Source organism: Monodon monoceros, unplaced genomic scaffold (genome assembly GCF_005190385.1).
Source record: "Monodon monoceros isolate NGI ecotype Baffin Bay Population unplaced genomic scaffold, NGI_Narwhal_1 Super_Scaffold_16, whole genome shotgun sequence".
NCBI lineage: Eukaryota > Metazoa > Chordata > Mammalia > Artiodactyla > Monodontidae > Monodon > Monodon monoceros.
Window position 1 is genome coordinate 43,878,994 of NW_021703772.1, and position 26,906 is coordinate 43,905,899.

The 26,906-nt window shown below is 40.4% G+C and overlaps 1 protein-coding gene across 4 annotated transcripts in view; it reads left to right on the plus strand.

Annotated features, from left to right (window-relative positions):
- Positions 1-552: 552 nt before the first annotated feature.
- Positions 553-26,906, plus strand: part of HIBCH (3-hydroxyisobutyryl-CoA hydrolase) — an 88,737-nt gene continuing 62,383 nt past the window's right edge. For all 4 annotated transcript variants that reach the window (XM_029225073.1, XM_029225071.1, XM_029225072.1 and 1 more), the window contains exons 1-5: positions 553-740; positions 8,937-8,979; positions 22,052-22,192; positions 22,782-22,866; positions 26,577-26,657. In XM_029225073.1, coding sequence (XP_029080906.1) covers positions 706-740; positions 8,937-8,979; positions 22,052-22,192; positions 22,782-22,866; positions 26,577-26,657 — 385 coding nt within the window. In that variant the 5' untranslated portion in view covers positions 553-705. The remainder of the gene's footprint in view (positions 741-8,936; positions 8,980-22,051; positions 22,193-22,781; positions 22,867-26,576; positions 26,658-26,906) is intronic.

A 26,906-nucleotide genomic window follows, 5' to 3' on the forward strand; every position in this document is an offset into this window, starting at 1 on the left:
AATACTAATCTTAGGGACTTCCCTGGCGGTCCAGTGGTTCGATCCCTGGTTGGGGAACTAAGATCCCGCAAGCCGCACACCACAGCCAAAAAAAAAAAAAAAAGAATACTAAGTTTACTTTTTAAATGTTGTTTGGCCGCACCGTAGGGCATGCGGGATCTTAGTTCCTCAACCAGGGATGCAACCCCTGCCCCTTGCAGTGGAAGAGAGGAGTCTTAACCACTGGACCGCCAGGGAAGTCCCAAGTTTACATTTTTAGTTTTAAAAAATCTTTAGATTCCAGAAAAGTATTTCCTGTCACGCTCTGCTAGTCAAACTGAGCTGTTTAGGTCACTTGGGTTTTTCCGAGGAGAGCCCCAAGCGAGCAAACTCTTCCCTCTGGTTCAGCCCGCCTCGGCTCTCTGACCTCTCCTTCAGCCCTGCCTCGCCTCGCCCACCGCCTGCACCCCGGCCCCGCCCCTCCCCAGGCCACGCCCCTTCCCACCGCCCATCTCCCTCAACCATTTCCTCAGTCGGTGGCTCTCGCCCCGCCCCTCAGCGACGCGCCGCGGTAAAGTCCTGCCCTAGGTCTCTCTAGCCCTCTGGAGGACTTGCAGTCTGTGTCCGGCGGCGCCGGGCGGCGGTGGGCGGGTCTGACGTGTGGCGTGAAGAGCCAAGCGAGCTGGCTGCCGGGTCGGGGTTGTTTTAGGCTCGAGTGTTTTGACGATGGGGCTGCGGGAGATGTGGAGACTCATGTCGAGGTGAGTGAGCGAGCGGTCTAGGGCAGGTTCATCGGCTGCGCTCGCCCGGGTGGAAAAGGTCAGGGCGGTGGGGACTGCCTGGCCTTGACGTTTCGAGTCGCCCTTGGAGGCGCAGCTCTCAGACCCGAGTCCCGACCCGCTTGGACCACCCTCAGCCCTCTTCTGGGTCTCGGTGTCACTCCTTCTAGCACCTTCTTTGCAGCATCACCTTCGTTTTCTGCCTCTCTGGCTCTTAATGCAGACTTGACCCCCGTTTCTTTCCTTTTTCAAAGTTGAGTAAGTTTGGGGGACACGCAGGGTTTCGACTTGGGGGAATTTTGTGGCATGTTTTGTGCTGCTAACAAACGCTCGTGCTTTGCCAGTTGTTATCTGTGCTTGTGGTGTGATTGTTTTTCAGCTGTGTCGCGTAGTTCCAGCGTTAGTGCAGCTGTCTGGAACTTTGAGGCGAGTGTTGCGGCCGCACAGCTTGGCTTGGGGGAGTATGTGTGCAAATGTGTTTAACTTTTGAAAGTGCTACTCAATGCAGCTTGAGCTCAGCTGAGGAAATCTGGTAGCAATCACTGTAGAAAGTTAGGCTGGAGCAGTCTTGAGGCCTACCGCCTGCCCCTATGCATTACCAGGTATCAGCTCAGGCTGCTGGAAGGGAGAATCGGCTAATTGCCTCACAGCTGAAATTCCTGGGGGATTTTAGTCTTGGATTTTGCTTTAGGGCAAAGGGATGGGAGTGGTTTTTTGATTTAAGAATACTTTCAGTTTTAGGGCAATGTGTCTTGTTGTTTTAACCTTGTATCCATGCACCTGGTATTCAGTATTTGAAGAAAAATCGAAGAGTTGCTTTCCTTCTTCGTTTTTTTTTTTTTTTAATACCTTGAAATTAGTTGTCTCTGTGCTTCTAACCAGCTCACAGAGGAACTTGGCAGATTTAAAGAAAATTGGTACATATAATCAGTGCTGATGCTTTTTTGAAGCTGTGAGCAAATACCGAATTAATTGAGAAACACATTGGGAAGACATGTTAACTTTGTTAACAAAGTTAACAAAATTAACTGACTTGGGAAAGAATCTGTCATTCCCAGAGTTCAGATTGGCTTTGTTGCATGCCCAGTTGCAAGGTGCAGACTGATTAGGTGAGTCCTGGACTGGTTTGGGGGCTTTGATCAGAGATGCCTTTTCCAGGGCCAGCCCTGGAGTGGGTATTACCCTGGCAAAGCAGAGACCTGAGGCCAGTATCATCCAGTCTTAACAGCCTAATTACAAATGTACTAAGGAACAGGGTGCCACAGTTTTCTGAGAGGAACTAGGGCCCCTGTGCTGTGGTTGACATTGTTGGGCAGTCCTTGAACCCTGGCTTCCCTTGGCTTTTCTGTCACTGTCTTGCTTTCCTACTACCACTCCCCACTACTTATCTTGCCCTAGTGCCAATACAGCCCTTGGAATTTTTTGTTATTGTTGTAGTTCCCCAGTAAAGTACCTCTCTCTGAAGATAGCTCTCAAATTTGTATGTCTAACCTTGATTTATCCTGAGCTCTAGTACTAGTCACAACCACCTGAATGTCTCTTTTGCACCTCAAATATACATTTGCACATAAGTGCAACCCTTATGTCTCCTCTGCACTTTCAACTTCATAGCACTATCTATTCTTCTAGATTCCTAAAGTTATCTAAGTTCTCCCACACTCCCAATCCTTATCTCTTCCTGCTGATTTGAATTTGAACATTCCTCTCATTTATCACTTGTTCTTTTTGCAGAAACTTGATTAATGGACTTATCTCTTCCCAATTTGAATAGGTTCTGCACATGACTGCCAGATTAATCTTGCTGAAGTTTACTTCAGTGCCTTCCATTCCTCCGCTCAAAAGCTCTTAGAGGTGTTCTCCTACCGATGGAATTAAATAAAAAGTTCCCAGCCTGGGTTTCAAAGATTAGGCCCCAGTTTAGTTCATGAATTCAACAATACTTACTGTCCTGTTACAGCTCCTGGGAGATAGTGTTCTAGGCACATCTGTTATCCTGTAGCCAACCTGGACTACTTGTTCTTTTTTTTTTTAAAAGATTTTTTTGATGTAGACCATTTTTAAAGTCTTTATTGAATTTGTTACAATATTGCTTCTGTTTTATGTTTTGAATTTTTGGCTGTGAGGCATGTGGGATCTTAGCTCCCCGACCAGGGATCCCAAGGGTCGAACCCACACCCCCTGCATTGGAAGGCGAATTCTTAACCACTGGACTGCCAGGGAAGTCCCTGGACTACTTGTTCTTATTGTTTTTAACTTCAGGTCATTGAAGTTCGAGGAGATCAGATGAGAAACAAATATTTAAACAAAAGTAATACCTAGTTATGAAGTCTGTTAAGTGTCTTAAAGGAAAAGAGAGCCAGGTTTAGAAAGGAAGAGGGGCTCAGGGAGCCTCTTCAAAGAGACTGATCTTTAAGCTGTTAATAGTGTTTATTCCCTTCTTCATCTCCTCTGTGTTGTGCTGAACTATATTGTTTTGGTTTGCTTCTTGGGCTGCCTGTCTTCTCTTTCTTTTACTTCTGTGTAGTTGTTTCTGAAGGCTCAATATTTGATTCTCTGTTATTTTTATTATTTTTTAGTCGAACAGTCACAAACCCAAATGCAGATGCCCAGAAGGAATGGTGCTGGCTAGTGGCAGCTGTGGGGATTAGTGGGGAGCTAGTGAGCAATAGAGAACGCTCTCTCTAAAGGCAGCTTTTCAGCCTGGGTGTCGTTGCCGTTGCCGTTGCCGTTGTAGAGTGTAGACCCAGGGTTTCCAGAACTACCAGTTTGTCTGGAAAAGCTGGAAAGCTGCGTTTTTAAGTGAAATCTCTTGGTTTTAAAGTGTCTGTCATTTTAAAACACTGCTAACCAAACAACACATTTGTAGGCTCAAGCGGCCTTCAGGCCATAGTTTTCAACTGTAGCTTTCTCACTTATTCCTCATAGAGAGCTTAGAGGTTCTTAGGCCTCAGTGATTGTCTATACATGTGACTTCCTGAAATGTCTTTAGTTCTAACTTTTCTTTCAAACTCCAGTCTTTCTTCTCCACTCACTGTTGAATATTTCTACTTAGGTCATTACAACCTCAAATTCAAAATGGAATTCATATTTCATCCTACAAACCAGCTAGTTTCCTTCCCCAGCTTTTCAGTACCTATTTCTCCTAGCTCTCCTGGCATGAAATCTTGTAGTCGTTTTTGGCATAATTCTTTTTCTTTTCCATTGAGTTTTTACTTCATAATAACTCAGTAAATCATTGCCTTGTTTCCACAGCTGGTGTTCATCAGTTCATGCCTGAGTTACTTGGCCTTGGACTTGATTTTCTGTTCTATTCACATTCTACCATGCCTAGTTCTGCTGTAATAATCTTCATTAAGTACTATTTTTATTATATCGTCATCTGAAACAGTTTCATGAAAAGTTAATTTTGTAAGCCCATGTGTGCTTTATTGGATAATCAGAAATCTTCTAAACGATAAGGTTCTCATCCTTCTAAGACAGTCGTTTTTAGCAAGTATGAGGATCACCTGGAGGGTTTGTTAAAAATAGATTTATGAGCCTTACCCCACAGTGTCTGATTCAGTAGGTGTGGAATGGGGCGAAGCATTTGCATTTCTGACAGGTTCCCAGGTAAACTGATTGTGTAGGTCCAGGAACCACACTTTCAGAACAACTGCTGCAAGCAGCCAAGTTGACCATCACCTGAAGGAAATAAGCCTGATAAAGTGAATTAGTAAATTAGTAGTAGCTGGAATGTGCATGTCTCTTCCCTTCCACCAGATGGCACTTTGGGAGTCAAAAGGAAGGAAAGAGACCATAAATTCAGAATTACTTGGAGACTCTGAACATGCAAATACATTTCTGAGATATAAAAGTTAATACCAGATTTTAAATAATAGCTGAGCATAAATCGGAACATATAGAAGGAATATGATTGTATAGAATCTGGCAGGGAACTTAGTTGTATTTAGGTTTGTTTTCTATTTTGCTTTATAGTAACTGGTCCAGAGATTTTTTTTTGACCTGTAAATGCCATACACGGTGGTTCAAACTTGCGTTTGGTAGGTTTACATTAACTTTTCTGAGTGAAATAAAATTCTATCTCATATATAAAACTGGGACTTGAAGCCAGGCCTTGTGTCTCTCTTTGTTTATTCTTTATGCTGCAGGTAGTACTTAAACTGTTACATAAAACCTGCCAATCTGGCAGCATCCTCATTAGCCTTGAACTGGCATTTGGGTATTGGCCATTAAGGAATTCAAAGTTATTCTGGATCTAAAGAAATTAGTGCTTAAATTTTTTGATACTTAATTTTTCTTTTAGGAAGTTTTTTGAGTTAAGTTGAAAAAAATTTTAGAAGTGGTGCTTTAGGGTAAGTATAGTTCAGATTGTAAAGTCTATATGAAATCTCTATTTTAAAAATACCCCTAAATAAGAATCTGTCACTTCAGGTTAACTTTTTTTTTTTTTGAAGTGGATCTTTTTTTTTTTTTTTTTTTTTTTTTTCGGTACGCGGGCCTCTCACTGTTGTGGCCTCTCCCGTTGCGGAGCACAGGCTCCGGACGCGCAGGCTCAGCGGCCATGGCTCACGGGCCCAGCCGCTCCGCGGCATGTGGGATCCTCCTGGACCGGGGCACGAACCCACGTCCCCTGCATTGGCAGGCGGACTGTCAACCACTGCGCCACCAGGGAAGCCCTTGAAGTGGATCATTTTTAAAGTCTTTATTGAATTTGTTACAATATTGCTTCTGTTTTATGTTTTGGTTTTTTGGCCGAGAAGCATGTGGGATCTTAGCTCCCTGACCAGAAATTGAACCCACACCGGCTGCTTTGGAAGGCGAAGTCTTAACCACTGGACCACCAGGGAAGCCCCCCAGGTTAATTTTTATAAAGTATTGATTTTAATGACAACTTGTCTGAACTTTGGAATCTTTTGGGGAGCTTCAAACAAAATATCTATGTCTGTGTCCCATCTCCAGAGTTTGATAATTGGTCTTGGATGTGACTGGGGCTTTGGAATGTTTACAGTAGTCCCAAGTGATTCTGCTGTGCAGACTAGTTGTGGAATTACTGGCTTAGGATAAGAATATTTTACTTGTGGTAAGGCAAATTCAAAATATGCTAGTCCAGGAATGTGAAGTGTGACTGACTTAAATTAGTGATTTTCCTCTTTTTTTGTAGTAGTATTCAATTTGAATGTAATAGAAAATGAAAGTAATACAAATTCTGAAAAGTAAGTTAGATTACAAATATTTTTATGAATTCAGTCAACTAGAATGTGGTTACAAGTGGTAACAATGGTCATATCGCCCTTTTTCTTAATGTCTCAGCTAAACTTTTGCCCTTCAAATAATCTCAAGGTATCCTTGAAAAATTAATGAAATTAATAAGTTGGCAGTTTATCAGGTCCATCAGATAGTATCTGTGTCTTTGCATATGCACAGCTCCTGTCAGGCTGCTGCTGCTACTACTGATCTCAGCTTTGACCTCTCTCCATATATCTTAAATCTAACTTCTTGTATCCCAGTACAGGTTTCCCCTGCTATCTGAAAGTAGAGCATTTCTGTGAAACCTCGCATAAGCCGAAATGGTGTAAAGTGAAAAGCAATTATCTTATGACACATCTTGCTAATGGATGTACAAAACAAATTGAGATAAAGCACAGAGGCTCCCACAGTTCAAGTCTTTGGTCACTTGGTGCTGAGATGCAGAGTGCAGTTACTGCGGAAGGAGCTCAGTGGTGCCACTCTCACTGCTCGGGGTGCATGCTGCCTCTATAACATCTTGCTTCAAAACAAACAACGCTCTTTCTGCTCTTCACCTTTTTTCATAAAAGTGATAATCTTCTTTGGATTTCTTTGGATTAGTGAAAACAGGTGCTAATGTAGGTCTTTGGAAAAAGCAAAGTGGTGTAAAGCGAACTTTTTTTTTTTTTTCTGTACGCGGGCCTCTCACTGTTGCGCCCTCTCCCGCTGCGGAGCACAGCCTCCGGACGCGCAGGCCCAGTGGCCATGGCTCACGGGCCCAGCCGCTTCGCGGCATGTGGGATCTTCCCGGACCGGGGCACGAACCCGTGTCCCCTGTATCGGCAGGTGGACTCTCAACCACTGCACCACCAGGGAAGCCCTGTATAGCGAACTTTTGAAAAGCAGGAGATGCCTGTATCTTCCTAATTATGGTATTTTTATATGCATCTCTCTCGCTATACTTTGAGTTTCTCAAAGGCAAGAACGATGACTTTTGGGGAACTTTTTTAAAGACCCAAAGCTTAAAGATACAATCTGATGGATTTTCATGAACATGCTCATTTCAGTGGCACCTGGATCAAGAAACAAGATAGTACCAGCATCTAGAAGCCCTCTTATGCCCTCTCCAGTCACTACCCTCCCCCATGTTGCTTTGCTTTTACTTTTACTTTAATTAGAAAGTATCAATACACGAAGTACTTAAATGTACTATATTTTGAAGTCTATAGTGAACTTTTATATATGTGAACAGTCCTGTAACCATCATGATAGAGACAACTTCCAACACTCCATGTTTCCTCATGCCCCTTCCCAGTTTCCCCCACCCTCCACCATTCTTCTGTTATTATCGATCATTTTTGCTAAGTTGTATCTTAAGCTTTGTATTCCTAGCCTAGCAAACACTTTTAGAATAACAGACTTAGAGTTGTATTGTATTTGTTTTGTAGCCAGTTTTCTTTTCATAACTTCTGTCATGACTATTTTTCTATGTCATAACTATTATTTAAATATTTTTAAATACATATATATTTTTGGCTATGTAATGGTTTTGTATAGATGACAGTTTTAAAAATATTACTAAATTGTTAGATACTTTGTTTCCAGTTTTTTCCTTATGTAAATAATTGTTGCAGACATCTTTGTAAATCAAACTTTGATCGTGTCTGAAGTTTCCTTAATACAAATGCCTGTGAAATTACTAGGTCTAAGGGTATGATCATTTTAAAGATTGTGGGTCCGTATTTCCAGTGTGCCTACTGGAAAGGCATTACCGATTTATATGTCTCACAGCAATGTCTGAGAATGCCTATTGCATCCTTATCAAACTTTTTTTAAACTAGCAGTTTTCTTTAACTTCTTTTATTTTTATTTTTTAAAATTATTTATTTTATTTTTGGCTGCGTTGGGTCTTCGTTGCTGCGCGTGGGCTTTCTCTAGTTGCGGCGAGCGGGGGCTACTGTTTGTTGTGGTGTGCGGGCTTCTCATTGCGGTGGCTTCTCTTGTTGTGGAGCACAGGCTCTAGGTGCACAGGCTTCAGTAGTTGTGGCTCGTGGGTTCTAGAGTGCAGGCTCAGTATTTGTGGCACACGGGCTTAGTTGCTCTGCGGCATGTGAGATCTTCCCGGACCAGGGCTTGAACCCATGTCCCCTGCATTGGCAGGCGGATTCTTAACCACTGCGCCACCAGGGAAGCCCTTAACTTTTTAAAAAAAAGCAGTTTTAGGTTTACAGAGAAAATTAGCAGAAAATTTTGACCAATGTATAATGACAAGTCTCTACCATTACGACCGTACAGACTAGTTTCACTGCCCTAAACATCCCATGCGCTCCACTTGTTCTTTCCTTTCTTCTGCCCTCCTCTAACCCTGTGATATCCACTGATCTTTTTCCTGCCTCCATAGTTTTCAGAATGATCTGTGGTTGGAAGCATACAGTATATAGCCTTTTCAGATTGACTGCTTTTGCTTAGCAGTGTGCATTTAAGGTTCCTCTTTTTTTTTTTTTTTTGTGGAAAGATAGCTTGTTTCTTTTTATTGCTGAGTAATATTTCATTGTATAGATGTACCACAGTTTGTTTATCCATTCAGCTATTGAAGGACCTCTTGGTTACTTCCACATTTGGGCTATTATGAATAAAGCTACCATAAACATTCATGTGTAGGTGGACATAAGTTTTCAACTACTTTGGGTAAATACCAAGGAGTGCAGTTGCTGGGTCATATGGTAGAAGCGTATGTTTAGTTTTGTAAGAAACTGCCAAATTTTCTTTCAAAGTGGCTGTACCATTTTGTGTTCCTACCACAATGCATGAGAATTAAACTTTTTTTAAAAATACTTTTTGTTTTAATAACTTTTCAAAGAAGCTAAAGCAAACAAAAGGGAATGTAGTATTTATACAGTGAAACATGACTACCCACATTACTGTGTTCATTGTATTCTACATTTGTTTCAGGTTTAATTCATCCAGAAGGACTAATATCATACTGCAGCATTTGGTAAGTTTAGACTTTGTTTTGCTGGCATTATTAGATTATAATGTGCAATTTAAAATGTTGTTGTTAGGGAAGTAGATACTGGCAGATTTCATTGATCTTGGTACACTTTGGTTTCCAATTTTATAGTGTCAAAACTTGACTCATATAACTTGTTGGAGGTGGCATAGGTTATGGAAAAGAGGATGGATCTTCAAGTCAGAATGCCTGGGTTTAAATAATGGGTCCGCTACTTAATCTTGGGCAGATTACTTGGTCTCTTTCAGCCTCCTTTTTTGATATATAAAAAATGGGGATAATAGTATCCATCTTAGAGTGCTTATGAATAATAAATAATTCATTAAAAAATCTAGCATAGTGCTTGGCGTATAATAATCATTTTATACATGTTAGCCACTATTGTACTAGTAGTACCATTCCAAAGCTTAGATGGTATTAGTTTATCACACTGCAAGGAAGAAATGATTTTTATTCATTTTTCTATATCTTTGCTATAGACTGAATGTGTCCCCCCGAAATTCATATGTTGAAATCTAATTGCCAGTATGTTGATATTTGGAGGTGGGGCCTTTAAGAGGTGATTAGGTCAGGAAGGCAGAGCTGTCATGAGTGGGATCAGTGCCTTTATAAAAGAGACACCCGAGAAATCCCCCACCTTTTCTGCCTTCTGAGGGAGGATGCAGCGAGTAGACAGCCATCTATGAACTGGGAAATTGGACTTAACCAGACACTGAATCTGCAGACGTCTTTTTTTTTTTTTTTTTTTTGCGGTACGCGGGCCTCTCACTGTTGTGGCCTCTCCCATTGCGGAGCACAGGCTCCGGATGCGCAGGCTCAGCGGCCATGGCTCACGGGCCCAGCCGCTCCGCGGTATGTGGGATCTTCCCGGACTGGGGCACGAACCTGTGTCCCCTGCATCGGCAGGCGGACTCTCAACCACTGTGCCGTCAGGGAAACCCTCTGCAGACGTCTTGATCTTGACTTTCCAGCCTCCAGAATTGTGAGAATTAAATGTTGTATAAGTTACCCAGTCTGTGGTATTTTTGTTACAGCAGCCTGAACGGACTAAGACACCCTCATCTATGCAGTAGGTCCTTATTACTTATCTAGTTTATATATAGTGGTGTATATGTATTAATCCCAATCTCCCAATCTATCCCTCCCCCCTTACCCCCTGGTAACCATAAGTTTGCCAAACAACTTACTTTTATTTCAAAACTTCAGTAAAGTCAGAGAAAAATATTAACGTAAAGTCTAAAATTTTTCATTCCTATGGTCAGAAAAATTGTATTTTACCCATAAATGGTAATAATGTCAGTAACGGCATAAGTCTCTCTGTGTCTCTTCTTACATATTTTAGGATTCAAGTCTACAATACTAAAAATTTGTAAGCATTTACCTGCATCTCTTACTCCCTGGACAAATTTCTGAGACAGTAGACTTAAAGCCTGATACCGAGATGTGAATGTGGTCCCTAAAGGATTAGAACAATGGTCTGGATATCATTATAGAATCATGTTATTGTACGATAATTCAGAAATTTCTTGGTTCAGCGTTTCTCAACAGTGTTTCTGTTAAGTGCTTTCAATAAAAGGGTTGTATAGTCAAAAAAAAAGACACTCTCATGCAGCCTGACTGGTACCTTGTATGTAAAAAGGACAAGTCACTCAGATACAGCACTTATGGTATTATGCCAGGTGCTATTCTAAGTATTAGCTCAGTTGATTCTCATAGTCTTACAGAGCAGATACTACAGGTCCTTTATCTGCAATTCTGAAACCTCAAAATCATAGGTTTGTGTTTGGTTTGGGGTTAGTTTCTGGTAAATGCATTTGATGGCAAAATATGATCTGAACATACTTGTGAAACTCTTTTTGTCCATATCCTAACTAGTGTTTAATACTCATGGTTTGGTGCAGAAGTAGTAAAGCATTTGGTTACAGTGTACTGAACCAGCCTCCACTTAGGATGTTTTATATACTATGTAATATGTACTGTGTTACCTTTCCAAAATCTAGAAAATTTTCTGAATTCTGAAATGCATCTGGACCCAAGGGGTTTGGGTAAGGGGGTTATGGTCTTATCCCTATTTAATGGATCAGAATTTAAGGGACAGAGAGGCTAAGTAGTATGCCCCAGTGTCACACATCTGGTAAACAGGAGGTGGGATTTGAATCCAGGTTATCTGGCTCCATAGCCTACCTACTGCACTCTACAGCCTGTGGCAGAGTGAACTCTAAGTAACTATTGCATAGTGTTTCTCAGTTCAGCCTACACGGAGATGGGCATATGAAAACTGGAATATCTTACCCTTATTTATTTTAGTCAGCTGATATACATGGGAGCTGAGGAATTTCCTGGAAAAAGAACTTAGAACAATGTTATTGTTCATATTTAGATTCATATTTAGATATGTGCACAAGTGGAATAGAAAGACATGACAGTCCAGATTCCATGGGGCTGTGTGACCTGGGGCGTAAACCACATTGAAGAAAGGAAGGTAAACTGGACTCTCATCAGGGCCTGAAGACTGAATGGTTCTAGCTCCCAATGTTGGCTTTTACATGTGCTTCAGAGATTGAGAAGCTGTACCCCAAGAATTCCTCCTGTGACCCTTCTAAGAGAGCTGATAGAGCAAGAGCCTTTTTTACTTCAAAGCGGAGTGATGGAAATATGCCACTGATGGCAGAACTGTAGGCAGCATTATGAGAAATGGATAGGACTGACTTGTGATAGTAGTGTGACATGCCTTGTGACCCTTCAAAGATATTAGATGGACCTGAACCTGGAAAGGAGGCAAAAGTTCTGCATTTCTGCAGATAGTTTGTCAAGCTAATGCAAGCTAGTAGGACCTATTAATGAAGTCTCCTTTATATTCATAGGCTGATTTGGACATATTTTTACAACAAAAATATTCATAGGAAAAACTTTTTTTCTTTTTCCATAATGTTTAAAACTCTTACACAGCGTTTAATTTAATATGCAGAAGCTCATTTTTTCCATATAATTCTGACCTGGACATGGAGAAGACTTTTTTCCATCAGAAAGTAGTTCTTTTCAGTATGAAGGTATACTGGTTGGACTGCATGAACTGAAACTGCACATGTCATTTCATGACAGCAGTCATGTTCATATTCTGTATGTGCAGATGATCTAGAATCAGTATCAACCAATTTATAATCTGTGCCTTTTGAACAGACATACATTAAGTGCTTGCTTTGTATATGCAAAGAACTTGACTGATGTCGACTTTGTAACCAGTGAAAGCTTACTGGAGCACAGTCATTTATTTGATCTGGGCCTTGAAGCATGATTAGGGTTTCAATAGGTAGAGATGGGAAGTAGTGAGAGTTCATATAGTAACACTAAATGTGGTTCTGTTATCTCCATTTTGTAAACACAGAAGCTGAGGCTCTGAGACTAGCTTGTCTGAGGGTGTATAGTAGTAGTGAGTGGCAAAACTAATGTTTGAGTCCATCTGACTCCAAAATCTGTTTTCTTTCTATTATGCAGTATGTTTATTCCTGTGGCAAGAACTGTGAGATAGGAGAATAGAGGCTACACTCGGCTTTCTGAGTCTCCATTGTAAGGAGTGCTGTGCAATGGTGGGTCTGGAGAGTTTACCTGGGATCAGATGTGGAGAGACTTGAAGGCCATGTCAAGTAAAGTTGGATGTTTTTGAAATGAATGGCGAGTCATGGAACATTTTTTAATGGGATTAACAAGATTAGAATTGGGCTTTAGCAAAATTTCTCTGAACGCAGTGTGAAGGATAGACCGTCTGGCAAAAATTCTGGAAATCTGCCGAAAAGGAAAATTATAATCATGCCGTATGGCTAGGGCAATGAGAGTAGAAAGTAATGGATAGAATCATTTTAGAACTAGTTTCTCTGGTATTTGGTAACTACTTCAAGTTGTTGGCAGAGACGGGAAGAGAACAGTTAGGAATCAACACCAACATTTTGTGCTTGGTTGACTGAGAAAATGGTGATACCTTTACCTGATGTAGGGAACAGAGGAGGAGAGACAGATTTGTTGGAGAGAAATTTCTTGGTAAATTTGGTTTTTAACAAATTGAGTTTGGGGTGCCATGTAGGTACTCCTGTAATTGTAGCAGGCATTTGGAATAAGGGCCTGGGCCTCTGGAAAAGTAAAGGTACAGATGCAGGTTTGAGCCAGCTGTTTAGAGGTAATAATTGAAGATGGGAAGTAGCTGATATCACAGAAGGTGAGAGCTAGAGCACAGCTGAGGACAGTTTGAGAGATTCTCTATAAATCACTTCCATATGGAGAAATTTACTGACTCAGTTTGAAGTCAGGAAGGATTGAGTGAAGCTTGAGTAATCAGCATTTATTAAATGTTTTTTGATTCTATGAATCATACTTATATTGTGCTTTGGTGTCATATTTGTGTTATAATAATTTAAATTTAATGGCATTCTTTAATATTGGCTGGAAATGGATGACGTCAAAATAAATCATATTCTGCAAAAGGTAGGATATTTCCCTGGGTATGTCTTTCAGTTGTTACTTAGTTCAGTGGCAGTGAATGTTACATATAGTGAAAGGTATGTGCTTGAGATTGGGATTTGGGTATCCACAGTGTGAAGCTTATTTTAGGCTTGTGTTACAGCAGGACTGCATTAGTAGAATGAAGGATTATTCATTCAACTTATTAAACATTTTTTGGATACCTGCTATGTGTCATGCACTTGATTTTCCTCAGAGGAAAGGCTCATTTCTCTCAATGTTTGTGAAGTCTCTGACTGTGTTTTCCAAAATGTAACCTGAAAAATACAAGTCCCAAGAGATAGCTGTTCCATGAAAAATAAAAAGTTCTTTAATCAAGTGAGAACTATGCTGCTCATTGTATTTTAAAAGTTTACATTGCGTATTTGCCTATTAAAGACTGAAAAGTCTTATAGGAATTAAACTTTATATTGGTTTAAGTTTTTCCCAAGCTTATTTGACCATGGGCCATTTTCTCCTTCAACATAGATGCAGTAAACATCTCTTTGCACACTTTAGGAAATATTGCTACTATGGATTTTGCCAGAATAGTTCCATGTTCCAGCAGAGTGGATGTTCTAAGTTATTTATTTTTAAAATTTATTTATTTTTGGCTGTGTTGGGTCTTCGTTGCTGTGCGCGGGCTTTCTCTAGTTGAGGTGAGTGGGGGCTACTCTTCGTTGCAGTGCCTGGGCTTCTCATTGCGGTGGCTTCTCCTGCTGCGGAGCACGGGCCCTAGAGCATGCGGGCTTCAGTAGATGTGGCTCGCGAGCTCAGTAGTTGTGGCTCATGGAGTCTAGAGGGCAGGCTCAGTAGTTGTGGTGCATGGGCTTAGTTGCTCTGTGGCATGTGGGATCTTCCCGGATGAGGGCTCAAACCTGTGTCCCCTGCATTGGCAGGTGGATTCTTAACCATTGCACCACCAGGGAAGTCCTCTAAGTTATTTTTGTCTTAGGGATATTATTTTGGCAGACTTCATGCATTCAGTTCAGCACAGGGCTGTGTGTTGATGGTGTCCATGCATTTTAGCAAGTTTCCTTCACATATATCCATTAAATGGATGTTCTCCTTACCCCTTCTATCCCACCCCCCACCTCCAAATTTGGGTTGTATGAGAAGTTCATTTCTGACTCTAGTCTCTGTAATCTTTCCTAATATGAGATATTTCTCTTCATAGAAGCCTTTTCTAGGTTTTAACTAAAAGTTAATGATATTTTTGGAAAAGAGATTTTTTTCTGCAGAATTAATTAACATACATAAATGACACTAATACTGCAGACTTCATCTTTTTCCCTTCTGATCTTTTGTGTGAATTTTTTTTTTTTTTTTGCGGTACGCGGGCCTTTCACTGCTGCAGCCTCTCCCGCCGCAGAGCACAGGCCCCGGACGCGCAGGCCCAGCGGCCATGGCTCACGGGCCCAGCCGCTCCACGGCACGTGGGATCCTCCCGGACCGGGGCACGAACACGTGCCCCCCGCATCGGCAGGCGGACTCCCAACCACTGCGCCACCAGGGAAGCCCTGTGTGAATGTTTTTGATTAATGCACCAATAGTTGTTTTCAGGTTTTAAGAAGGCCATGAACTTTTCAGGTGGGGGAAAAAAGATCCTTTGTTCATTAATTTTACCATTCTAGTGGCTTTTTTTTGGGCCATGCTGGGTGGCATGAGGGATCCTAGTTCCACACCAGGGATGGAACCCGCACCCCTTGCAGTGGAAGCGCGGCATCTTAACCACTGAACCGCCGGGGTAGTCCCTCTAGTGGCTTTTAACAGACGATTATGTAATATTCTTTGCTCAAAGTCTGGCCCTCTGTAAATGTCCTGCAAAAATACTTCACCTAAGTGCTGGAAAGTCGATGCTTAAAGATATTCCTGCATCCATTGTAATAGCAAAAATTGTAAATGACCCAGTGCTAATCAGTAGGGGACTGATTAAATTGATATCTAAGAATGAACAGCTGTTAAAAATAAGTGGGTAGGATGAGTGTGCAATCGGCAAAATCCGTACTAGGAAATTCTATAGGTTAAAAGGCCTGTTTTTTTTCAACGAATTGTGAAGAAAAGAAAGGAATGGAGGCAGAACCTTTAGATTTTAAAAGACTTGAAAGATATATCCATTAAAAAAAAATGGATAGATGATGTTTATGGATGTACACTTTGTGTTTATCATAAAAACCAAGACAGTTGTTACTTTTGAAGGGAGGGTGAGGGCTATGATCGGAATGGGGCAAGTGGAGGGCTTTCGGTCTGGCTAGACAACGTTGGGTCTGGGATAGGATTTTACCCCAATAACAAGTTAGTAGTTAGCTTGTTACTTTTCCATGGATGCTGGCAGCAGATATGCAACTCTTGAATTAGAGACAAAGGACGTCGTTATTAGTTACCCAATTAGCAGCATTGAGCTTCAGGTTTGTACTGGTTCCCTTGCTCCCCAAGTCCCACAGGGGTGACAGAAGGCCCAAATGAATGCGTTCATATGCAGTGGGTTGCATTACAGGACAGCAGTACTGAATTTGGGGAACCTGCCGGTTTGTAACACACTGTAAGCAAGCCTGCTCTCTGTCCCGGAGGGAGACTTTACATTTTCTTCAAAGTTTCTCGCAGCAAATACAGTCCTGAAAAATGACCCAGGTGAAGAGCCTTCAGGCCCTTGGATCCATGAAATACACAGCAGTAAAGTGCAGGGAAGCCTCAGGACCCATGGTAGATCGTTTCTCCCTACAGCCAGTCAGCTCATTGCAGATGTAATTAGTTAAGATGAGGTCGTACTGAAGTAGAAATTACTGGGGTAATTCAATATAATTTATCCTTATATAAAGGGAAAATTTGGAGATATATATACACGGAGAATGCCGTGTGAATATTGGAGTTATGCTGCAACAAGCCAAGGAATTATCAGAAGCTAGGAGAGAGGCCTGGAACAGAACCCTCCCCTAGCGCCTTCAGAGAGAGTGTGGTCCTGCTGACACCTTGATCTCAGACTTCTAGTCTCCAGAACTGAGACAATAGCTTTCTGTTTAAGCCTAAACGTAGTTTGTGGTACTTTGTTATGATAGCCCTAGCAAAGAAATACAGTTATCATGTTACATTTGTCAAAATTAAGAACATTGCTATATTAGTATTAACTTTATACTTTTTGGATTTCACCAGTTTTTCCATCAATTTTCTGTTCCAAAATCCAATCCAGGATACCACATGGCATTTCTTTGTCATGTCTTCTTAGTTTCTTCTGGTCTGTGACAGTTTATCAGTCTTTCCTTATTTTTCATGATGTTGGCAGTTTGGAGGAACACTGGCCAAGTAGCCTGTAGAATAGCCTCTAATCTGGGCTTGTGTCTGTTTTTTTTTGTTGTTGTTCTGTTTTTTCTTTTTTCTTTTTTTTTTTTTGATGACTAGCCTGTAGTTAAAAGGTTTCTGGAGAGAATATCACAAAGGAAAAGCCCCTTCTCATCACATATCAGGGAATATCTGTGGGTTTTGACATATGCCTTAGGGAGTACATGACATCCTCATGACACAGCTGGTGATGCTGACCTTTATCACGTGGTTAAGGTGGTGTTTGTTGGGTTTCTCCTCTCTAAAGTTACCATTTTTCCCTTTTCTACTCTGTTCTTTGGAAGCATGTCAGTAAGTTCAGCCCACAGTCAGACCATGAGGGGGCTAAGCTTTACCTCCTGGAAGGGGGATTTCTACATAAATTATTTTGAATTCTTTTGTGGGTAAGATCATCTCATCTCCCCCATTGATTTATTCAGTTATATATATCAGTGTGGACTCGTGGATATTTATTTTATTCTTTGGGTTATAATCGAACAGCACGTTATTTATTCTGTTACTCACATTGTTTCAACTTTGGCCATTAGGAATTCCTTCATTTTGGCTTCTTGTGTCCCTTTGACATGACCTTTTCCTTTTAATTTTCAATATTTTAAAAACACCTCGCTACTTTCTGTTACTGGAAGATGTTCTCTGGCTCTGGAATCAGCCATTTCTCCAAGGAGCTCTGGTTGCCTTTATTGGAAAATTGCATTTAGAAATCAAGATCTGAGTCTGGGAATGCCCCTTGCTACTGGGGTGTCACGGTTTTCTCTTGGGGATAGAACTAGAGTAATGTATATATCTGTAGTAGAATACATATGCTGTATACTGTTTACTGTCCCATGTATACATAAATAGTGATAAGTGTTTCTGTGTTTATCCTCTGTTATATTAATATATATCCTCTTAATATATATTAAGAAAACATGTTCATACTGCTGTCTCTGACTTTAATCCAGTACCACAGGGCAGGCTTCATTCTAGCCTTCCCTTCTTGCTTGTTTCTAACTCTCCTCCTGACCAGTGAGAGCCTGGTTCTCACCACCCTCCATTAGTTGTTTTTTTTTTAAATTTTTTAAATACAGTATGTACCTTTTTAAAAAAAAATTATTTATTTTTGGCCGTGTTGGGTCTTCATTGCTGCGTGTGGGCTTTCTCTAGTTGCGGCGAGTGGGGGCTACTCTTTGTTGCGGTGCACGGGCTTCTCATTGTGGTGGCTTCTCTTGTTGTGGAGCACGGGGTTCTAGGTGCACGGGCTTCGGTAGTTGCAGCACACGGGCTCAGTAGTTGCGGCATGCGGGCCCTAGAGGGCATGGGCTTAAGTAGTTGCGGAGCGTGGGCTCAGTAGTTGCAGTGCGTGGGCTCTAGGGCGCACGGGCTTCAGTAGGTGTGGCATGCGGGCATCAGTAGCTGTGGTTCGTGGGCTCTAAAGCACAGGGTCAGTAGTTGTGGCGCACAGACTTAGTTGCTCCACGGCATGTGGGATCTTCCCAGACCAGGGCTCGAACCTGTGTCCCCTGCATTGGCAGGCAGATTCTTAACCACTGGACCACCAGGGAAGTCCACATTACTTGCTTAACCTCAGTATACATGCAAAGCAGTTTCGAACAAATTTACTAACTAGAGCATTGGTTGACATACAGGTTTTTTTGTATATTTCCTTACAGCTTGCAATCAAATGACTGTTTTCTAAAGTTACTTAGGTCAGCTTTCCTGCCACCATTCTCACGATTTCACTTCAGTGTGCTTGTCATACGTGTGTGGTTTGGTTGCATTTATTTGCCACAGTCTGCATTCCATGTTGGAATCCCCTGACACTGGGTGATTTTTAAAAAATATATATAGTTTGTATACGTTCAGGTTCACTCTCTGTACATTTCTTTGGGTTTTGACAGATGCATAAATCATGCATTCATTACCCAAAGTCCATGCAGAACAGCCCCATCCCCCTAAAACTTCTGCTGTCCTTCCCCTCTGTAGGCAGTCACTTCGCCCGCTCCGCAACACTGACCTTTGTTATGCCCCTATAGTTTTGTTTTCTACAGAACATCATATGAATGGAATCATACAATATATAGGCTTTTGTGTCTGCATTCTTTCACTTGGCAAAATGCATTTAAGATTCACCTGTGTTGTTGCATGAACTGATAACGTAGTCCTTATCACTGAATAGTATTCCATTGTTTGGATATACCACAGTTTATTCATTTCCCTGTTGAAGAGCATCTTGGTTGCCTTCAGGTTTTAGTGAGTAAGAATAAAACTGCTACACCTGTTTGTGTACAGGTTTTTGTGTGAACATAAGTTTTTAATTCACTTGGGTAAATATCTAAGGGTATGATAGCTGGGTTTTATGGTAAGTCCATGTGTAACTTTATACAAATTTGCCAAATTATCTTCTGTAGTGGCTGTACCACTTTGCAATTCCACCAACAAAGAACGAGTGTTCCTGTTGTTCTGCATCCTTGGCAACATGTTATTGTCTGTTTTTGGATTTTAGCCATTTTAATATGTATGTAGTGGTAGCTCATTGTGGTTTTAAATTGCATTTTCCTAATGAGAAATGATGTTGAGCATTTCATGTGTTTTTTTTGCCATCCCTATATTTTCCTTGAAGCTCTTCAGTTTTTTTTTTGCCCATTTTAATATTGGGTTGTTTGTTTTCTTATTGAGTTTTAAGAGTTTTTTATACAGTTGACCCTTGAGCAAGGTGGGGGTTAGGGTCACTGATTCTCTGTGGAGTCGAAAAATCCGAGTATAATTTTACAATCAGCCTTCTACAACTGAGGGTCCTTCTCCGCACCTGTGGATTTAACCAGCTGGGGATCATGTAGTACTATAGTATTTACGACTGAAAAACATTTGAGTGTAAATGGACCTGCACAGTTCAAATCTGTGTTGTTCAAGGGTCAGCTGTATATTTTGTATGCAAATTCTTTATCAGATATGTGATAGGCAAGTATTTTCTTCTAATTTCTGGTTTGTCTTTTCATTCACTTTATCTTTTGCAGAGCAGAAGTTTTAAATATGATGAAATTCAGTTTATCAGTGTTTTCTTTTGTGGATCATGCTTTTGGTGTTGTATCCCATTAATCCTTAATGTTTGGAAGGCACTGTGAACCAGAGTCCAGGGGTGTGGCCCTCATAAGTGTTCCTGTACTTTCTCTGGGGGTGGGCTGCCTTTTTTCCCCCCTTTTCCTTTGTCCCCTGTTCCTTTTCTCCAGCTGTGATTGGTAAACACTAAGGTCAGTAGGCTATGGTTTTGAAGTGCTTCTCCCTTGGGATTAAGGGTCTTATTTTATAGGCCTCCATCCCATTTCCCCACTGTGTTGGGCCTCCACCAGAACCCTATGCTACCAGCTCTCTCCCATGAAGATTTAGCCTTTTGCTCTGTGTGGAAGATGAGGGGAAAGGATTTAGTTGTGCCTGCTGTTTCCCTCCCCCAGCCAGCACCACACGGGGGAGCTTTCTCCAGTCTTCCTTGGGAGAACCTGCTTGGGTTCCAGGAGGAAAAGCCAGCAAGAATGGGAGCTCCCCCCATGACTGTGACACCCGCCACCCCCAGGAGCTCCACACTATCACACTTGCCCACACTTGACCTCTAGCAAGTCATTAAAAATTCTAGTTAATCTTCCTTAGGGCTTCTGCCTGAGCTAAGCAAATATACTGGTCCTGCATCTCCCTGAAGGCACCTGTCTCTCCAGATTTTATTACGGGGCTGTTTGCCCTGTGACCTCCTGTCCTCTGACTGAGTTCACCAAAGCCATTAATTTTCAGCCTGTTCACCTTTTTTTCTTGTTACAAGGTCAGGAGACGCATCTTTTCAGCTCTCAACATCTCTGAGCTGAAACCAAATAATAGAGTTTTAAAGGATTGTCTCTGATATTAGGTGATAATTTATGTGAAGTTGTTCAGTGGAAACAGTCATGAAACTTTTTTTGTTTTTTTGGGGGGGGGGCTGGCAAATCTGACTTGGTTCAAGCAAAAAAGAAAGTTAGTATGGAGAGAGATGAAAGTTTATTAATACTTGTGTGTAACATGTTTGTATAATATGAAATCTGTTTTACTTTAAAATTTAGAATGATGTAGGTATCTGAAAAGTACAGCTTTTTAGTCTATCATCTGTCTTTTCATATGAGTAAGGGTTTAATCAAGGAAGTAGAACCACTGAGTATTGAAGGGGAGCAAAATAAGCCACTCCAAAATGTGCCCCTTGCCTCACTCACCATGGTGCGTGAGGCCCTAAGAACTGTATAGACAAGTTCTTCACAAGTATATGCTTTCGTAAGCTCATTCTATAATCTGGCCTTAAACTACTTATTCTGCCTACTTTCCTATCACTCATTTTCTCAATCAGCCTTTATTCCACTCATGTTTAACATCTTAACATTTCCAGATATTCGCTGTTCATGTTTTAGAATGTGTTACTCTCCAGGATTTTCACCCCTCTTTTTCTTGGCATATATCAAGGCCTAGCTCAAATATCACCTTTCTTTCCCCCAAGTTGTTGGTAGCTATTGTAGTCAGAATTATTTGCCCTCTGTATTCATCTTTGATTTCCAAGTACCTAACATATTGCTGGGTATACAGTAATAAAGATTTAAGAGTATTTCATAGTCCAAGAAATTCTAGGACTGGGTTCTATTTTATTTTTATTTTTTTAGAAACAAATTTTTAAATTAATTTATTTTTGGCTGCGTTGGGTCTTCGTTGCTGCGCGAGGGCCTTCTCTAGTTGTGGCGAGCGAGGGCTACTCTTTGTTGCAGTGTGCGGGCTTCTCATTGCGGTGGCTTCACTTGTAGCGGAGCACGGGTTCTAGGCACGCCCGGGCTTCAGTAGTTGTGGCACACGGGCTCAGTAGTTGTGGCATACGGGCTTAGTTGCTCTGTGGCATGTGGGATCTTCCCAGACCAGGGATCGAACCCATGTCCCCTGCATTGGCAGATGGATTCTGAACCACTGCGCCACCAGGGAAGTCCCATGGACTGGGTTCTATTTTAAATCAGTTGACTAAGTTCACTCAGAAATAAAAATTAAGAGATTTAAGAGTTATATGTAGTTTGCTTTGGAATTGTCTATCTACAGAGTCCAAATAACTTTAGAAAACTTTGTCAGATGTACTGAGTTATCCATTCGATTAGCTAACCTTAACATTGTGTGAAAGATTTGCATTTAATGTATGTTTTGATGTTGACTTGTGACAAAAACTTAATGAATTTTATCCTAAAGTTATTCTTTGTTTACACAGAGAATGTCTAAGCACACAGATGCAGCAGCAGAAGTCCTATTGGAAAGAAAAGGTTGTGCAGGAGTGATAACACTAAACAGACCAAAGTTCCTAAATGCACTGAATCTTAGTATGATTCGGCAGATTTATCCACAGCTAAAGGTTTGTAATTTTCTTAAAGCAATCATATGGATCCTTCTGAAAGTGTATCCTTAGAGAATATTTCTGATATTCTCTCCCATAGAATCACTTGACTGTCTGGGATCAGCGCCCAAGCCCCATCGCTTAGAGAGTCCTCAGCGCTTTCCTAAGTGGTTTTCCTGGAGCACCCCTACTGACAGGGAGTTCACTGCCTCAGAAGACAGCCTCTTCCACTTTCAGAAGGCTCCAAGTTTCTTCTTATGTTCTGCCCCTCTTTATTTTATTTTTCCAACCTGACGATATATTAGGCCCATATTTTTTCACCTTGGTCTCAAAGTTGTCGTGGCAAAGATTTCAGTTGCCATCATCAAACTTGGATCACAGAATGCACTCATCTAGCAACTTTGTTGGGATAGCCTCTAATTTATGTCAGAAAAGAAAATGAAGTTGGGATCCATTCTTCTGGATATGTTTTATAAAGCTTATGCCTTATGCTTGTATATATCCACATACGTCTATATATACACATGTGTTTATGTGCATGTGGATATATCATTAATGAGTTTGTATTTATGATATGCTTATACCATCTTCTTTTACATTTGGATAGAAGTGGGAACAAGATCCGGAAACTTTCCTGATCATTATAAAGGGAGCTGGTGGAAAGGCTTTCTGTGCTGGAGGTGATATCAGAGGTAAAAACTTTTTTCCCTTCTCACCTAAATGCTTTTTTCCCCCAATATAACAGATAAGGTATTAGCAAATTTTTGTGGTACTTTGTAACTTGCTTTACTTTCTAGAATTGTTTTTTGTTAAACAGTTAATACATTTTTAGTGTGGTTAACTTAGAAAAAGAAAATATTTAAAGACTTATCTCTTGTAGTTAATAGAAAAATGAGAATAGCAGCTTTTTTTTTTTTTTTTTTTTAACTACATACATGCCCTTCAGGTATCTTGTCTCTTTCCCTGAATCATCCTGAACAAAATGTCCAGTTATGGTATGTGATTCTGCTTTTTATTTTAGAATAGCTGTTATTAAGCAATTGTTTATCACATAAGCCTGACAACCTGGCCATGTTGAGTGACTTGCCATTCTCCAAACATGACATGCTCTCACATATTTCCATGACTTTGTGCTTTCCCATTGTTCATGATCCCAAAGCAAGAATGCACTTAATTGTAGTATTTATCCTATTATATTATCAGTATTTTTTGTGTTTAAATTAACATGCTGAGATAAATAAAAAGATTAATTCTCCTTATCTTATTATTTAGGTCAATCTGTACATATTTATTAAAAACAAAAGACAAAAGAGAGAAGAAATGTTATTACCACTGGTTGTCAGTATTTTATATATACTGAAAACTTTTCAATATTTATATATACTGAAAACATTTTGAGTTTTGTTTCTTACGGAATTGGTAGTTTCCTGGGATGGTTTTTTTCTTTCTGTTTTATTTTTTTATATTTTTTGTATTGTGTTAAGATGATAATGTTCAAGTTGATCTATTTTCCATATTTATAATCTTATGTAAACCATTACATTTGAAATAGGAAGAAACAAGCTTGATTCAGGACATCATTTCAAATATCTATTAAATTTAAAATAACTGAGTCTTAAAATTTCACTTTAAAATTTTCAGTTGCTTCGACTGACTTGTTAACTGAATCGTTTTTTGAATTTGTTTTGCCCACTACTTAAATATTTTTAAAACATTGTTTTTCAGCCTGGAATTAATCTTTCCTCAAGAGCTGGGCTTTTGATCTTGTCAGTTTACAGATGGGCAGAGCCTTATGTATTGATTTCAGCTTCTTCTGACTGTGAGCTATTTGTGCATATAGGCCTAACTTTACATTGCTGTTTGGAAATACAGTTAAAAATTCTAGAATTATTCTAGTTCACATGTATAAGCAACAGATTTCAATTCTAGGAAATTTAGTTTCTTTTAAACATCATAGTCCAAGACAGTAAGTGGGCACTCGGAAAAATAAAATTTCTTTTGTAATTTATTTATTTTATTTTTGGCTGTCTTGGGTCTTCAGTGCTGCCCACAGGCTTTCTCTAGTTGTGGTGAGTGGGGGCTACTCTTCGTTGCAGTGCGCGGGCTCCTCATCGTGGTGGCTTCCCTTGTTGCAGAGTACAGGCTCCAGGCTCACGGGCTTCAGTAATTGTGGCTCACGGGCTCTATAGCGCAGGCTCAGTAGTTGTGGCACATGGGATTAGCTGCTCTGAGGCATGTGGGATCTTCCCAGACCAGGGCCCAAACCCATGTCCCCTGCATTGCCAGGCAGATTCCCAACCACTGCGCCACCAGGGAAGCCCTGACAAAAAATTTTTAAATGATGTTACTAAACATCATTTAATTTATATGGAACTGATTGGTTAGAATAAGATTAGAAGGAAATCTCAGAAGATTTCTAAGATAAAAGAGATTTATTCCACAGGCAATGCAATTTGCACTCCTTTTCTTTTAGTATTGGGGAGAAATGATGAAAGATAATAGATGAGGGTTTTAGGGGTTTTATCGGTGAAAGCCTCAGAATGACAAAACTAGATATCAAACCTTTTTTTATTTTTAAAATATTTATTTATTTGGTTACCCCATGCGGCTTGCAGGACCTTAGTTCCCCAACCAGGGCCTGAACTTGGGCCACGGCAGTGAAAGCACTGAGTCCTAACCACTGGACCACCCAGGAATTCCCCAAACCTTTTTTTTTAAAAACCAAGAAAAAAAGTCAATATTTGCTTGGAACATTTTGAAGGAAGCTATATCAGAGTTCTGAAGTTAGTCTAAAAATCTATTAATAGTCAACAATTTTTATGTAACTCTTTCCCATAAAAGAAGTAAATGTATATATTATATATTTAATTTGTATTTTAGTAGGTAATTCTCATAGGACTTAGACAAGAAAAGCATATGAGCTTGAAGTGTATGGAAGAGAGGTTTAATGGTGGTTTTGACATTGACTATAGTAGGAGTATAGTAGATTGGACTATGGAACTCTGGATAATAGAAAATTGCAATAGAAATGAAACCATTTGATTGTTATTTATTATTAAGATATTTACTGAGCACCTGCTTATTAAGACAGGCATTTGTATGCTGTAGCAATATCTTTGAGAGGTTATATTTCCATTGATATTAATAAATAAGGATATTACTATCTCATTTACCTTCTTAGCCTCACCTTTTACCATTCTCCTTTAGTCTTTTTTTTTTTTTTTTGCGGTACACGGGTCTCTCACTGTTGTGGCCTCTCCCGTTGCGGAGCACAGGCTCCGGACGCGCAGGCTCAGCGGCCATGGCTCACGGGCCCAGCCGCTATGTGGCATGTGGGATCTTCCCGGACCGGGGCACGAACCCGTGTCCCCTGCATCGGCAGGCGGACTCTCAACCACTGCGCCATCAGGGAAGCACTCCTTTAGTCTTTTAAAACTACTTGTTTCTTGATTTTATTCTTCCTTGCCTGTGTGCCTTTGTAGGTACTCCTTTCTCTACTCAGAACTTTTCACTTTTCAGAACTTTTCATTTTTAGGAAATCCTTACCTGTTGTTCACATTTGGCTCAGAGTTCTCTCTTCTGGGAAGCCTTCTTTTTTTTTTTTTTTTAATTTTTTTTTTTTTTGGGTGCATCGTGTGCCATGCAGGATCTTAGTTCCCTGACCAGAGATCGAACCTGTGGCCCCCGCAGTGGAAGCATGGAGTCCTAACCGCTGGACTGCCAGGGAAGTCCCTGGGAAGGCTTTTAATTACATCTCTTATGCTCACATTCCCACGGCACCCCAACCTTAGAGTGGGCATGACACAAGGAGTGTAGCTCAGTAGTCTGTCTTACTAGTCTGAACTCCAGGGCAGCCGTCTTATATTGCTGTCTTGTTATCTACAGCACTGAAAACAGTGCGTGGTACCTGGTAGATGCTCAGCAAATGCTCCATGGTGAAATGAATGTGGCAGAAGTATTTAACTAGATGGAGTATATAGAACTCTGTGTGTGTGTGCATGCACATGTGCATATATTTCTTTGCGTGTATATGTATAATGTACTTTGTGTTAAGATATATTACCAAAGGAAACATGTATCCAGCAAACATTCATTTAGGTGCTACAGAAAATAGTCAAAAGAAAATGTATTTTGTACCAATATATAACTTATAATTTAAGTATAACACTTTGTAAGAAGTTCTGAATAAGAATTTTTGCCTTGAAGTTTTGACATTGGACTATGGATTTGGGGCTAACTATAGTATGTCTGTGGCATAGGTGACTTCAGAACCTTAACAAACCATTCTAGACTTTCCCCCGGTACTTGCTATCACATTATTTAAAATTTTTCTATTTGACTGTATTGACTGGAAAACACTTTTTGTGATTTGTAATCCTTCTTTTTTCTTTTTTTATTGTAGTGATCTCAGAAGCTAGAAAGGCAAATCAGAAGATAGCTCAAGATTTCTTCAGAGAAGAATATATGCTGAACAATGCTATTGGTATGTGTGCTCTGCTGAGAGCTTTGAAAATAGAATCAAGACATAAGCTGCACAGTATGAATTGTTAAAATGTAATCAACAGACACTCTTGTTTAATCTTTTATATACTTTGTGCCAGGAATAAACTTGATTAAAGTAGTCTGACTGCTCATTCCAGAACAATTCATACTTGATTATTAAATAGGGTATACTTAACTACTGTTTGCCATATAATGAATATGGAAACATGGATTCTGATCATATGGTTGG